At 35.8% G+C, this 17,262-nt stretch overlaps 1 protein-coding gene across 1 annotated transcript in view; it reads left to right on the plus strand.

The window, feature by feature from the left end:
* The window catches only part of LOC131080001 (ATP synthase subunit gamma, mitochondrial), a 132,468-nt gene that overhangs the window by 11,277 nt on the left and 103,929 nt on the right, over positions 1-17,262 (plus strand). The window contains exon 4 of the mRNA XM_058018051.2: positions 6,249-6,362. Coding sequence (XP_057874034.2) covers positions 6,249-6,362 — 114 coding nt within the window. The remainder of the gene's footprint in view (positions 1-6,248; positions 6,363-17,262) is intronic.

Below are 17,262 nucleotides of genomic sequence, written 5' to 3' on the forward strand. Positions count from 1 at the left end.
CCAATCTTCCACCTCCTGCCCTTTGTTAAATATCTTTTATTTTAAAAAGTCACAGTCTCTGAAGCCATCCAATCCAATTTCCATATTTATATCTGTCAGCCACACCCCCACTTGCCTAGGATTAAACATTCCTCATAAGAGGTATGACACAGGAATAGCTATACTCCTCCAACCAGGTTTCTGAGGTAATAAATGACTGCCATCAAAACATTAGTTAGTTTATCTGTCACTAATTATTCTTTGAGCATCCAACAGTTCAGACTATCTAAAATAGCAATAATGAGGCCCAAGTCATTCTGTCTTATAGCATTTAGAGATGAAGGAATAGCACAGGCAGCGCTAGCAAATCAGATCCAAAAGAGGACTAAATGTAGAAGATTAGAAGATGACAGGTGGGAATAGAGGTTAAAAGAAGTACCATCCAACCCAGTACTGGCAACAGAAAAAGAGAACAAAAGAAAACAAAAGTAACCCAGACAAAAGTCAACACGAAATTTGAGCAAGCAAAACAATCTGTAGTTTAGTAAGGCAGGTTCGTATGCTCCTGCATCAGTCTCTCCAGGTAGAAGAAAATTCTCTCCGAGTCTGAAACCCATTAAGATTTAACAAAGATTTTGGAATTGTTATTCCTTGCTTAGATACTTTGGATGTGTGTATTTAAGTTGCTTCTTCAACTGGCCTATTCCTCCACTTGGTCAATTTTTCCTTCAATTATTTTCCTTTTTGTCTTCTTGGCTGTTTGGATCAACTTCAACTTTTGTAATGCCCCCACTTTGAAATATAATTTAATAATAAATAATGATAATAATATTAAAATACAAAAGAATAAAAATATAATTTAAATTAAAATATAAAATAATATAGTTAAATATAATTAAAATTTAATTAAGTTAATGAATGGTCAAAAGACATGAAATGAAAAGTTGTGACTCCCTCAAACATGAGATATAAAAGGGAGAAGATAACCTTATTTGAGGGGGATAATTTTGGAATCAAAAGTGCAGATATGGTTTAAATAAGAAGTGTGCAGAACTGATTGTGAAAGGTTGTGTCGCTTTCAAAGGACAGAAATAATAAAGAGTCACACTCTTTTAAAGGGTGCTAAGGGTGAAGGGTGTGTCTCTTGCCAAAGGACATACATGATGAAGAGGTGTGACTCTCCCTCACATTGGAGGATATAAATTGGAGAAGTTTTCATTTGAGAAATAGGGATCCATGGAACAGAAAAAAAATATATGAAGCATTAGAAGCAGATTGAGAAGCAGACCTAAGTCAGAATTATAAGAAAATCTGGAAGAATGATATGAACATTTATCAAAGAGATCAGAACACAAATACAAATCTGCGAATAGTAATAAAGTAGGCAGTGAAGGAAAAGAAGAGGAAATATTAAATCAATAACTAGAGAATCAGACTTGATGGAATAGAAAGGATTTTCACACACACACACACACACACACATATCTGAGTATAGGCAGCAGATCAGATTGATATAAACAACAGACCTGTGTATTTAAAGAGGGAAACAACATCAAACTAAATCTGTCCAAATTAGCACAATAGACTGAAAATAGACAACCTGCAATAATTTTACAAGTACATTGGGCAAAATTTAGTGTCCTCCCAAAAGGGAACATTACAACTTTTCTCATCTTAGGCAACTGTTGTACCCAACTTTCCTTCTGTCCTTGGAAGCTGCATCTTGTACTTCACAATTTTGGTCTTGGTAATACTGATATAAATCAGTAATGCTGAAAATTGGTGAAATATGTATGCCATCAGGAGTTCTAACTCATAGCCATTCACTGCAAAATTCTTTAACATCTGGCATGGTCCAATCTTCTTCCATATTCTTCCATTTCAACTTGTTATAGGTTCCTGGGGGAATCCTCTTTCTCCTTAAATGTGCTAACACTAGATCCCCGACTTGAAATTCTTGCTCTCTTCTTCTTTGAACAACATGTTTCTTATACTTCATTGTATTTTTCTTCAAGTTTTTCTTGACTTCCTGGTGTAATTCATGGACATAATCAGCAAACTGTTCTCCTCCTGCATTTTATCTTCTAAAGCACCAGTATCTCTTAAGGTATCCACACACCTTAGGATGTACCCATACATTATTTGGAAAGGGGTTTTGGTGATGCTTCTGTTTATTGAATTATTGTTGGCAAATTCCACCTGGGGAATAGTCATGTACCATCGAGTGAGCTTTTCTCCTGCTAATCACTTTAAGAGGTCTCCCAAACTCTTGCTTGCAACCTCTGTTTGCCCATTTGTTTAATGTCAAATTTCCTCCACAATGTTTGCCAAATGTGACCCACAAATTTTGTGAGACTATACTCTTCAGTAAACCATGGAGTCATACTTTCACCTTAAAGAACATATTTGACTTCTAAGAAGGAATGAAATGTGCCATTTTAGAGAATTGATCGACAACAACATAGATTGAATCATTACCTCTCTCTGTTTTTGGCAGCCCAAGTATGAAATCCATTCCCAACTCTTCCAGTGGCTTTTTGAGAAGATGTGATTGTTGGTACAGTCTGGGATTTTGGCTTCTTCCCATGGCACATTGACAAATTTTGCAATGTTGAACCATATACTTCACGTCCCTACCCATCTTAGGCTAATAGTAATTCTCTTTTAGCTGTGCTAATGTCTTATCCACTTCAAAGTGATTAGTTAAACTTCAAAATTGTGGTTTTCTTTCATTAAATTTTCCCTCATGGATCCTTGAAGGATGTGTAAACATTTTCCACTATATAATTCTCACGTTGATTTAAGCCAATGATTTTAATTTTTCAGTTTAATCATTAATAAAGCATCCACCACATCATAGATGGAATACTCGCAGAGTACTCAGTGAGTTTTGAAAAACTCGTGAGTTTTTTTGCTCGGCAAGTATTTCCACCATTGACTCGCAAAAGAAAGTCGCCAAGTTTTTGGGAAAAACTCGGCAAGTTTTCGGCAAAACTCAGCTGCAGAAAAAAGAAAGGCCCAAACATGTCAAAAAATTATCAAATTTTTTTTTCAAGTTAGTCCCATTCTCTTCATCAGAATATATACATGAAATATAACATTTAAGTATAAGTCACATTTCTTAATAAATAAACCTTAAAGAGACAATACCATCGTCAAATAGAAGCTAATTTGGTCACATACACATGGATAAATTGATCACATAAGTATAAACACAAATTTTAGTTGAAGGAATTAACACACTTAGATTTATCAATATTGTCAAATGTATGCAAAACTTATGGAATATGAAATCCATGGCATCAAAACAAATATCAAAACTAAAATTATAAGACTATGGCTTAAAGGAGGTTGCATTGCTCATCCCAACTTCAACGTCAAGTCATGCATTAGTGTCTAAGATGGGTCTTGGATGATGATGTAGCCATGATATTTGCTTGATTGGTGTGTATATTTAGACGAGGAATTTATTAGTAATTTTTTTGAAACCTTCAATACTACATGTTTTGTTGACAAGCTCATTAACAAAGAGGAGTGGCTAAGAGAAAAAGATAAATAGTTATGTTCTATTTTGACTTTAGCTAGGATACTAATAGTTGTCTATGCAAGACATGATTGATACATTTTGCATTGTGAAAATGGTGTTTCTTGCCAACTATAACTTAACTTGTATGTAGTAGTACAAGGATTGTAGCATGCCAACTATGCCTCTGGCGGTCCTTGTATACTAAACAAGTTGTCCAATATATGAATCAAGATAATCCCCGATTGTGGCTTTGACCGTGAATATGTAGAGATTTGCAAATAGGGATATGTATTTTGTAGATTTTTATTATCATGATTCATGATCGGCCTATTACTTGCTTAGACTTATAGTTTCATAGGGATTTGGGGGCAACACCAAAATGAGGTTGAGGGTAGCATCCCTTGCGGGGGTTTGGGGGCAGCGCCTCCAATGGAGTCAAGGGGCACACCGTTTTCTTTTTTTCCTTTCTTAAATCGTAGATGGGCATGTCATAAACCAAAAAAGCATTGAAATTTTGTGAGTTTATTAAAAAAAAAATTAAAATGACCGAGTCTTAGGCCCAGACTTGGTGAGTCTAGGAAAGGAAAGACTCAGCCAAGTCTGAGGCCAAGTTTCCCAGACTTGCCAAGTCTTGTTTGGCTCGGACTCACCGAGTCTTGGTAAGACTTGTTTCACTATTTTAGAGTGTGAAGGTACTATCACTCATTTGATACAATAATTCTACCTTATCCAGATTTATGACTGTATGGTAGATCTTTGGAAGAAAAAAGAGAGAGACAAGAGAGAAGGATATATAAAAATGGTAACTATAGGGAAAAGTTTTTGCAATCCCTGTACTACTTCGACCTTTATAGCCCTCAAATATACCTTTGGGGCATGGCTTCCTGAGATGTGAGAGGATAAACTTGCCGAATATTGTGTTAAGTGCACTATAGAGGGGCTTAAGAACCAATTTTTTTGCTGCTATGAATTGTAATATATATAATATCTTGCAATTGCTTTTAGTATTTTATCACAAAATAAAACATTTACAATGTTACATAAATTTAATAAAAATAATTAAATTTTAGAAAATTCCCCATCCTAACCTTAAATCCTAATAAAAATCACATGGTTTATATTAGGGTTTACTTATTAACCAATAACCATATCCTAGCTCTAAACCCCAATCTTAAAGGTTTAGGGTTAGGATGTACTTACTAACAAAAAACCCTAATCTTTAAAAAACATAAAGAGTTTAGCTAGTACTTACATATAGTAAACCTAACCAAATTGAAAAAAAATTCAGGGTATAGCAGTAAGGTTAGGGTTTAACTCTGAAATAATATGATGTTGAAACCATGATGCTAAACTGCAATTCCTTCATGATTTGGGTTAGGGTTAGCTTTTTATATTTAAAAAAAAAAAGAGCTAAACTCTAACCCCAAACCTTGAAAATATAGGTTTTAGCATTTTTGTAGGCTATGATATTAATATGAATTAATAAATAAAAATGTAGTAATATTTAAAATAATGGTTCTTGGAAGCTAGGAATTTAAAAATAAAAAGAGCTGAACCCTAACCCCAAACCTTGTATATTTTAAAAATAAAAGAGATGAACCCTAACCCCAAGCCTTGAAAATATAGGTTTTAGCATTTTTGTAGGCTATGGTACTAATATGAATTAATAAATTAAAATGAAGTAATATTTAAAATAATGGCTCTTGGAAGCTAGAAATTTAAAAATAAAAAGGGCTGAACCCTAACCCCAAACTTTGAAAATATAGGTTTTAGCATTTTTGTTAGGCTATGATTCTAATATAAATTAATAAATTAAAATGAAGTAATTTTTAAAATAATGGTGCTGGGAAGCTACAAATTATAAGGTTGATTTGGAGAAGTTGTGATGTTAATCTTTAAAACTTTAGTTTTGCAATCAAATGTTCTTTGTTTTTGAAAGTCACAAGAAAATGCTGGAAGTTTTAAAAAAATGCAACAGATTGGGAAAAAAAACCAAAGAATTGCCTATATGGCAAAAAAATACCAAAAAGTCATGATTAACTTTTCACTGTTGAGCTCTTGCAGATTAAATTGTGATAAAATTTCCGTTTTTGATAAAAAATTGTTGACTGCAATTTTACCGAAAAGCATAAAATTTGTCATTGAAAAATTGTGTAAAGCTCCCTATCCATAATTGCTTGTGATTAATTTGTGCTATCTGCAACTACGGCTAGAAACTTGAATAATGAAATTGTTCTAACTATCTAAGAATGCATGTTGCCAAACTTTGAAGGAATTGTGGGCTTATGGACTTCTCCTTTCTTTAGTGGGAGACATTCAGATCGCTTTTTTCATCAAGGTCCCATACATCTAAACCTAGAGAGATTGAAAATTTTAAATCAAACTTAGCTATTAACATTTTTAATGGAATTGATATTTTATCAAAAGATGTCAATGTATTAGGATTTTATACTAAAGCTTATATACTTGCTTCTCGTGCGTATGCTGGATTGGGTCCCCGAGTCGCTGCTAAAAGTGGCAGCAGCTCTATTTCTACTGTACATATTGATTATTGCAATATAAGGTTACATACCTGGGACCAGTTCTTTCCTCTTGATCAGGTTTTTAAACTTTTTGACATGTAATATGTTTGTTGAAATCATATGCCTGCATAAACCAGATATTGCTTCAAGCTTTTTAAAATTTGAATATCTCAATCTTTTAGATCTTGATACATTGCTTTATGATTCTTGTTGAATTGCAGGGATTGATGTGAAGAAGAATGTATTTGTTACTGTGACATCTGACAAAGGTCTTTGTGGGGGTATCAACTCAACATCTGTCAAGATAAGCAAGGCACTTTTCAAGATGGAGTCAAGTATATATCTAACCTCAAGCATTGTATACATGGTTGGTTTTAGGAATCATTTCTGTAATTTTTCAGAGGAATATTATTGCAATTTTGTAATAGAAAACTGTCTTTTAACATTTTTATGATCTGGTACAAGTTACAACTTGTGAGTTTCTCTGATAAGTGCCAAATAGACATTAAGTTTCTGTTTTCATCAAAGTTAGCCTTCCAGACACTTACATAAATAATAGAGCATCATTATAAAAAGTTTGAAAATATCTAATTCACACTGAATCTGATCACAATCCATTATATTTTATGCTCTCTTTTCTTCCCTGGAAAACTAATATCCCTATTTCTATTAGTTATCTATTCTTTTCATCAACTTTAGTGGCAGTGATGAATGTTTTCCAGCAAGTCTGTTCAAACAACTACTTGGCATTTTTTTCAGCTTCGACATAGTTGTTTCCTACTAATTTTGTTTGGAGCTGTATAATATTTTGAAGCTAGATTTTTAACTGATCCATCTCCTTGCTCCCGTGAATTTAAGTTTGCAGTCTCATCTTGGATTTCTAGTGACTTGGGTTGCATTATGGAGAAAATTTAACTCTAGGATCTAAATTCTTAGAGCATTATTTGCAATTGACCAACATGATTTCAACATCAGAATTTACTATAACATGCAGTCCATGTTAAAGGTTGAATCATTACCACAAAGTTATATTTCAACAAGGTGACTTATTTTTTTGGGATTATTTCAGAAAATTGTCCAGAACTGGCATCTGGATCCATGACCAAAGAAGGTTAATGGGACATGAAACATTCTAGTTACAATTGTAGATTAAGAAGGGGGAAAAATTATCATGGGAGTAGTTTCTTTAGTTTTCAATGTTTAAAAGTTTTTGCATTTTTGATTGCATACTGATAGACTACTTTTAATGTTCTGTCTTCGAAGAATAACATTTCTTCTTGTATGCATAACTCATATCTGCTACAGTATTTGAGGATTCTGCCATTAATTATCATGCGGACTAATTTTTTCAGACAAAATATGAATATATTGGTTTTATCTCACAGTCTATTCTTGATCCTGGCACAACTGCTACAAGTTTTTATTTTAGCCATCATAATTTTTGACAGGGCAATATATCTATGTGATGCAATTTCCAAATTCTGCTTAAGTTATGAAAGAGGCATCGTCCTGGTCAAGTCTGATTTCATTTGTGCTGAATTCTTTGCTGTTTTGAAGATAATAGGATTCCAACCGATTTTTGACTTGGGATGTAGCCTTTAAAAGTGCAAATGTTATTTTTTCGTTCCACGAATATTTACACTCATAATGATTCCAATTTGCTGAGCATTTTAATTATATTTTACATTAAAAGAGGGTGTTTTTTGAAAATTCACTTGTAACTTAACAGGTGTGTGACCCCCGAAAGGTCTGCGATGAAGAGGTGGATGTTGCAGGCATGATTTGTGAAAGAAAATTGATGAACTATTTTGTTATCTGTCTCCTATGTTTCTTAATCCAACAACAATTTTAAACGACACCCTGTTTCCTCTTTTTTTTTCCACTCAAACTATTTTGAAGCGACAAGGTTGATAATCCAAAGGGTTGCAACTCTTGAGACCTAGATTCCTTGAGTTTGATCTTGTTGAATTGGATGTACGAACCTAGAACAATATGCTTTGACATCAATTATTTAAGTTTAAAAATTTGGTAGCCGACACACTGAATTGCAGAAACCCAATGTTTTATGGAAGCAGATTACCAAAGCAAAGAAAGCCCAAGAAGCACAACTATTACCACATTGCAAGTGAGCTTTATTGAAATTGAGAGTAATTTACAAGAAGCCAGAAGGTAGTGATCTCTAAGAAGATGTCAATTTACAGTTGCTTTACATCTATTTTTGGCAAGAAATGAATAATTTAATAATAGAAGTCAAGCAGCCTGCCTTGGAATTTGAAAAACCACATGGCAAGTGTTCTCCCAAGAATTTTAGATGTATTGTGACATGAAACTCTTCAGAATTTCCTAGATTTTGTATTTTGCAATTTTGTGGGTCTAAACTTTGGTAAAACGAAGTTTTGTATCCTTTTATCAATGTTGTACATGTTTTATGGTCTCAAAGTTATACCCTCATGAGGTGACTTAGTTTTATGGTATAAATATCAGTGGCTTTATCTGCTGCCTAGATCAATGACTAAATTGGGTGAATGGGACTTGCAAAGTATGACTAGTTACAATAGTAAATAAGAAATGTAATAGAAAATAAACAGTCTAGTTCCAAAACAATATAAACATAGTTAGGTAATGGGTGAATCCAAAACTTTAGACCCTAGTCATATGATTTAAATACAAATATAAATATGCAAGTGACGGGAAGGCCTCATCAACAAAATGAAGAGAGTGAGAAGTAAAGCTAGTGACAAGAGATGGAGAATGACACTATCAGATGCTTTACTTTTGATCAAATATTGAAATAAAATAAGAGCCAACAACATTATCTACAACCATTATAGGATCCATAAATTGTTATGTATTGTTTATAGAAGAATAATTCAGCTAATTAGGCCATGCTGGTATATGAGTGTGTAACATGGCTCTTTCTGTACTAATTCTAATAGCCTAGGCTGAATGTCTTCAAGAGGCAGAGATAAAATTGGTGAAATATGCTTGACTTTATAGCTTGAGCTGTGGGCAGGTAAAACTAGATAGTGCTCTAGTCCAAATAGAAACAAACTCCTGCTACCTAGCATGAGTGAAACTGTTGGGTCACCCTAGTTGCAGCATGTTACTATGCATGCCATTTCACCAATCTGTTTCCATATTTGAGAAATGAGAGAGGAGTTATTCAGCTCAGTAGGCTTTGGCCACTTTGCAAAACCATATGCTTGAAAGTGATAATGATAGGAAATGGACTAAACTATGTTTAGGATATCAGAAGAATGTGAATAAAAAACTTCACCATGCCTAGCATGAAAGGTATTCTATTGGTTTGGGTTTGGTTACAGGCACGTTTATGGGGGTTTACTGTCTCTTTGGACCTTGGGTTTGGTACAGCTTCAGGACATCTGCACAAAAATAATTGAAAGCATCAAGGTACAGAACGTGTAAATTAAATCAACCATTACATAAAATAAACCAAAGATAACATTAGTATTGATACTGAATGCAAAGCCTCAAATGAACCATTACATATGATGTTTTATATATGTTTGCAAAATAGGAAAATAGTTAGCAGTCATAATCATACTCAAGCACAATTAGTTTATTAGAGTCAGATGTAATAAGAAAAGGTGGAATTTCGGTTGTAGGTTTAATATATTTTAATCCTCGTGTCTAGATTATTTTGTTACTACTGTAGGCTGAGAGCTAGGTATAGTTTGAAGAACTTGGGTCATAGACGTACTTACAAGACCCAGGATAATGGAAGAACCTGGTATGGACCTGTGGCTGGAATTACTGCTACTAGAATTGTACCATATTGATTACAGGGGCCTTTGGCATAAGCTCCAATAAATTAGCACAAAAGTAAGAGTTTTGGTTTGGCATAGTAGTAGCATACACAGATGTTTGTCATCGAAGTTTCTTCCCACATGTGTGACAGTGAAATATCAATTGCCAAGACAGAGATTAACACCTCAAACAACTAAACATGGGTTGAAAGGTGTTGATTAACCTAGTAGCCTTAGTTGTGCCTGACAACTTACACTTGAAAGTGAAATATCGAAGCAAAAAGTTCAGACGCTTTTTATTTTTATTTCAGTAGAATGTGGATATAAAGCCTCTCAAGGTTTTGTACAAGCAACCTAGACTAAATCTCATTGTAGATTGAGCACCTAAAAGATAAAAGTGCACCTTATTTTTATCATGATGTGGACAGTACAAAGACAACCTACGTGTGATGTCCCCTTGTCTGGACACCTTAGTATTAGGGACTTTTGTCTAACAATTATTAATCGCAAAGGCTTCTTTCCTTGTGAAAAGCTAAAGAATTGGTTGTATGAGATTTCCTACTTTTAATTCTGTTGTTACTATGAATTCTGATTAACAGTAACACCTGATATAACCTTAGGAATTACACACAGTTATGATTATATATATATAGACACACACACACACACACACATGCATACATCTATATATATACACATACATGTATATAAGTTGAGATATTTGCTTTTCCCTGATATATCGATGGGTATTATTCAATTATTCAATAGATCTATTCCACTTAATGATATCAACGCTGTTACTGATTATAGTGTCTGATTTTAATTTATACCATTGATTCCTTTTTATTGCTGATAACAATATTTGCTATATCTGATATGTCTGGCTGTGATATGTTACTGGTCCTGATTTGGAGATTTTTGCTTTCCAGAATGAGTAACGTGCTGTGTCAGATATTAATATGTGTTCGATGCCCCCATGAGTGAAGGAGTCTGCCCTCATATATGGTGTCTTTGTAATGATGAGCCCCTTGATAATAGATACGTCTCATTTCCCTTAATAATTTTTCTTATTACAACTATTAATCGCATCCCTTGGGGTACTGTTAAAACTTTTAATGGTAACAATTTATCGATTTCCTTATTAAATTAATAGTTATGGTAACCATTGTTAACTCACTAATCATTTTGTTAACATGCTGGTGTATTATATTAATTCTCGTCCAAATATAAATGATGGTCATCATCGCAATTAGCCATTCATTATTATTGACGATATGATTCAGACTAGAATCTTCACCGACTGTCATGTCACCTCCTTGATCATTATATATAACCAAAATGAAATAATCTTTATTGATTAATACAATAATTATTAATGAATTATTTTTTGGAATCATTAAATATTTATTTGTAAATTATTATTATTTAATTAATATTTATTATGGTTACTGTTATATATATATATATATTAATCGGTAAAGGGCCAAAGCCAGAATATTTTATTAAATCATAAACAGATTACATTCTCCGCTCATTGCGGGTGCCGGAAGGAAAGAGCGGAGAAGAGAAAACCTCCGGCCTTGCCCGGGACTTAAAGTCCAGATCAATGATTCTGAAACAATTTAAATTACATTATTTTCTTCTTCAGCCTTTCATCCTCTGTTGAGCAGACTAGTCCAAGTGCTCTTCACTTCTGAGTCCTGACTATTGAAATGAAAGTGTCCTATCGCAGGGATGGATTTTGCAGCATATTACCTCCAATCTATAAGGACTTTCCTCTTTTATCTTTATACACAGGCTTCTAGCTAGTATTGTCACCTGTAAAATCAAATCTCAACACAACCCTGCAGCATACCACTTCATAATTTGTTAGTCTAAAAGACATATTTCATATAAAATAGCATTCTCTTCACTTTCCACTATTGCTATTACAACCCAGGCATCTTTTATATTGAGACAGCAAGGAATTCACTTTAATGTTGACTGCAAGACAAAAGATTACCCAGGTTACAATAACCTTGTGACAGGTGACCTTGCTCCATCCCCATTTCAGGAAGACACCTTTCTCGTCATAGATCAAATGGATCAATTATACCATAGATGGACTAAAAGGAAAGAATACGCTACTCCCTTAAAGAATCATAATCATAATTATTTCCCAGAGAAGTTCCAGTCCCATTAAGTTTCTGCATACAGAAGATTTCCATTCCTTTCTACAACCAATATATTTAGCTTAATATATCCATTTATCCGTGGGAGTATATTTTTACTGTATGAAGACTCTGAGTCCTAGAATTCCTGCAAGTGTGGAACATAAGAGTGTTAAAAAGCATTTGATCCTCCTCATTTCAGAATTACAATGTTTTCTTAAGAAGAGCACGCCACAGATCTGTTGTGACCATTTCACACATCGCCCCATTGCAAATGGGGACCCCCTCTTTTTGCTCTTTTTTGCTCGCCTTTCGCTTCGTTTTTTAGGGTTTTGTTAGTCAGTCAGTTGTCTGGATTTAGGGTCAAGCCTTAGGGTTTTAATTGCCGTCTTTCAGGCCAGAATCCAGTCAATTTTGAGAGCTTTTTGAGCTTCCTTTTGTAGGATGCAATTTTGAATGAAATGAATTCGCCAGAGTGGTCTATTTTCAATTGGAATTTTTGAGTGCTGAGCTTAAATTTGTCTAAGTGTTTATGATGAAATGTGAATTTTTGTCCAATTGAGTAATTTTGACCAAATTTTGACTTTTTTGATTTTTGATCCCGGGCATTGGGAATGATTTGTTTTTGCCTCGTGAAGTGATTAAATGTGCAAAATCATGATATTTTGGCCTGTAGGAGCAAAATCGCTCCTGTCCCTCAGTGAAGGACCAGAGCTCGTTTTCAAATATCTTACTGTCCCTGCAGAGTCAAGATGAATTTCAAATTGCAAGTAATGAAGAAAGGCGTGATCATTCTGTTGAATATAAATTGAAGAATTTCACGAACACGGAAGTGCCTCCAGGAGTCAAAATCGCTCCTATCCCTCAGTGAAGGACTGGAGCTACAAATCAAATATTACCTTGTCCTTGCAAGATTTTAACGACTTGACGATTTGAAGAGATCCAAGGAGATGCATTTTATCAAATGAATATAACTTGAAGTGCCGACATGAAGGAGAATGACCCAGAATGCCAAAATCGCTCCTGTCCCTCAGTCAGGGACCAGGGCGAAATTCTTTGTAGCTCCTGTCCCTCTCCCAGGGACTAGAGCGAAGTTCTTCATAAGGCAAAATCCAGACGAAAATCAAGCAAGTTATAAGTTTGAAGGCAAGAAAGGAGATGAATTGAACCCATTGAAGACAAATTGAAGATTATCAAACATCAACAAGGGACCTAAATACCTAAGTTCGCTCCTGTCCCTCAGGCAGGGACCAGAGCGATTTTTACTTTAGATGATTTTCTTGCTCAATTTGAATGGACCCCAAGGCATGGGTAAATGGAATGGAACATTACGAATCCGTTGAAGGTAGTTTTCGAAGATGATAAAGTGAAATGAAGCCCACAAGGCCAGGATCGCTCCTGTCCCTCTCCAAGGGACCAGGGCGATATAATGATTATATTGCTATTCCTCCAAGTTCAAACCACTTCAAGACGGAGAACAAGGTGGCAAGGACGTCTTAAGGCATCTCCATCAAGCACAAAGCATCAAGGGTCGTCAACATTGAAAGATTTGTACAAAATACCCTAGTTCGCTCCTGTCCCTCAGGAAGGGACCAGAGCGAAATTTGCATAAAGGCATAGATTTCGAAAGTTAAACAAGCATCAAGTGACCAAGAAGGATCAAGGGACTACGTTTTACCCAAGGAAGACGACTGCAAGTTGGAGAACGCAAGCATGAACCCAAAAACTTGAAGTTCGCTCCTGTCCCTCAGGAAGGGACCAGAGCGATATTGAATATATTGACCAATTCATGCAAAAATCAAGTTAAGTTAATGTTTTGCAAGGACATACAGAGTTCAAGGCGTCTTTTGAAGGTCATATACCAAAGTGTTGCACGTTAAAATGCTACCAATTTGTACAAAGGTCTATATCGCTCCTGTCCTTTGGACAAGGACCAAAGCGATTTTTATTAAAATACCCATGTTCCCTCAAAACCAAGACAAGGCAAGGATAGGCAACGTCAAAGATGCTATTTGGAAGGTGATGAACAAAGAACCAAGATCAAAAGTTTGCAAATTTGAGCCAAGACACATGGATCGCTCCTGTCCCTCTCCAAGGGACAAGGGCGATGATCCTTCCAACGTTTAAATGTCTTATGGAATTCAAGCGAAATGAGCATGGAATGAAAGAATAGCATTGTTTGTCCTTCACAAAGATAATTGGAGTTCGAAGATGCAAGATCTAGGAGAGAGCATGAAGATCGCTCCTGTCCCTCAGTCAGGGACCAGGGCGATGAGGTACGTATCTTTCATCTTCAAAATTTGGCGCTCAAACACATATTTTTGAATTTATTTAAATGCTAAAAATCGATAATTTTTGAAAATTCAATTTAAATGGCATTTAAATTGAATTTTAAAAAATTATCGATTTTTAGCATTTAAATAAATTCAAAAATATGTGTTTGAGCGTATTAATTAATTATTTTGCCTTGTAAGAAAATCGAATTAATTAATTTAAAAACGTTGGCAAATAATTAATTAATTATTTTAATAAAAAATTAAATATAGCGCTTGGTATTTACTTGTTTTATGGAGGTCGGCCCTTGTATTTATTTAAAAATCGTTTAAATTGCCTTATTTAATCACCAAGTCGGCCTATATGGTAATTGTGGTGTAAGCGCTATAAAGGGAAGGTGAAAATCTTCATTTTCACATTATCATTTTTGTCTCTCACATGCGATTTGAGGGGAACAAAAGGTGGTGCGAACTACTCATCAAAGGTGGTGCGAATCTAGAGTTTCATATTGTGCGAACTTACCAAGGATAGAGGAACGTTGCTTTGAAGATCATATCAAAGACATTGAAGACCACGTCAAGGACATATCAAAGGTGGCGAAGTTGATATTTTGAAGAAGAAATCACGTTGAAGAGTGATCTAACGTCAATTTTGCCTAGGCGAATTTTATTCATTTTGCATTCTAGAGTTAGCTCTCTATTGAGGTATGGCGATGTTTGTTTTATTGTTTTAATTTTGATCGTTGATCGTCATAGCCTAGATTTTGAAATTTTGAATTTTGAATTCCTAGCTCAATCGTCATTTTTAGGAAATGATAACTCAAAGACTTATCATGAAGTTTCCTAAAATTTACTCTCTAATCTATGTTATTCATTGCAAAATTTAGTTCTCATTATGAAATGTTGTGTAGGTATGGCGACCCCGAAGGCGGGAGCATCCACCAGTCGTTCAGCTCTCATGAAAGAAGATCAGAAGACCGAAGAAGTGGAGACCAAGATCGTGTCGAAGTGGAGCAACATTGGAGATACTAACTTGGGTAACTTCAGCACGAAGAAGTTTCGAGAGGTCCCTTATATTGGCAAGCCATCACCTGTCGCCCGGAGAATAATCGAGAGTGGCATCATTAAGGCGGCCGGCTTTCCTCCAGCTGTTTAGTGCCATGAGTTGATGATCGAGTGTGCTCGTCATTATGATCCACAGTCCAGGACGATCGTGTCCAATGAGGGAAACACTTTGGCGTACCTTTCAGAGGAAGCTATAAGTGAAGCTTTCCATCTTCCAGAGCACAGGGACATGATATACAAGAGCGTAGAAGGAGCCAGATCAATGTACGAAGATGATCCAGATGCTTGTCTAAGCATTATCAATAAAAACTGGCTACTCAAGAGTCGTCCCCGTCTGAGTAAGATCCCGAACACACCGCATAGGATTGATTTCCAGGAGGAGTACAGAGATTTGATTACAATGCTCAACCGAGTTATAGGAGCCCCTCACGCCTTCTATTTTGAGAAATGGATGTTTTACTTCATCCAGGTGATTGGTCAAGGGAAAGGTACGATACATTGGGCTAGGATTATTAGCCATTGCTTGGACGTACAGTTGAGGAGACTCAAGGCTACTAAGTCCTTCAACATGAGTTCATATGTCATCTATGCCTTGATTAGGAGTGTTGAGTACGCAGGAATACCTCACAGAGGAGTGATTGGAAGAGGACCTGGCGAGGTCAGAGCTTGTGATTCCTATGCCTACTTGCATCATCCGCCAGGAAGCAACTACAAGTTAGTTAATGATACCTTCACGATGCACATCACAAGGACATTGCAAGGTGGGATTCACAACAGATTATCTCAAGATGCACAAGAATTAATAAAGAGGTATGGTGCTTGGTTCATTCAGTTTCCGAAGTTCACTTATATTAGAGTGCATGGATGTCCTTTACCTCCATACATGTTGCCGAGATATTTGACAGACAAAATTGTGTTACTTGAAGTAACAAGACAGTTGGCAGCATATGCGAAGGCATTCAGACACAGACATCAGAATGGAGTTCCAGTACCTATCATTTTGGGCAATTTAGTTGAGGTATGTCCTAATGCTTTAGCCATGGATGACGCAGAGAAGGAGTTAGCCTTGTATTCTTTTTCATCTTTTGCTTTGAGAGAAAGCTTTGATCCACATGGACATTTAGAGGAGACAGTCGGCAGAAAGTTTAAACATGAGTACCAAATTGAAGATTTTATGATGAATCTCTTAGATGATCTTGAAGTGAAACGGAAAATGCATTCTAGATTGCCTTTGGATTTCATCAGGAAATGCAGGATTTATAGAGTGGCCGATCAAGCTCAGGACAGTGGCAGACATATCCAGTCTTCCTATGATCGAGAAAGCAAAACAATAAGGTTGGATTGGAATGAGCCCGAGGTCGTGGATCTAGATACTTTGATGGCACCAGTCTTGTCTTGTACTCGCAGATGGGTTGACGTACAGCATCAGAAGTTGAGAGAACAAGGCATAGCTATGTCTTTCACTTTGGAAGAGAAACCAGCCGAAGGTGGAGCTAGTATGAGTGAAGGCAATCCTAATCCTAGAAATTCAGGAGAAGGTAACCTTCGATGTGCCAGTGAGGGCAATCTCCATCCAAGAGGTTCGAAGAGAAAAGAAAGGTCAGAAAAGAAAGAGTCTTCCAAGAGGAAGCAAGGGGGCAACAAAGATCGATCATTAGGTACTTCTTCTAGACCTGAGACGAGGACAATTCAAGTGGAAGAATCCATGGAGTCGATGGTACAGAATGACAGGCAGGAAGAAGGACAGGCACAGCAGGGGTCACCAGATGGATCTCTCCAGGATTATGAGTTAGATGAAGATAAAGAAGACAACGAAATGACATCTCCTCCTAGAGAAGAAGAAGTAGTACATAAAGAGATTCAAGTTCAAGAAACAAGATCGATTATCCCAGATTGGTTGAAGGAAAGATTAACCAAGGTGATCGTAGTGGAGGACGAGGACAATGCAATTGATTTAGAGAGCCTTGTTGGACGTTCACA

Source organism: Cryptomeria japonica, chromosome 3, assembly GCF_030272615.1.
Source record: "Cryptomeria japonica chromosome 3, Sugi_1.0, whole genome shotgun sequence".
NCBI lineage: Eukaryota > Viridiplantae > Streptophyta > Pinopsida > Cupressales > Cupressaceae > Cryptomeria > Cryptomeria japonica.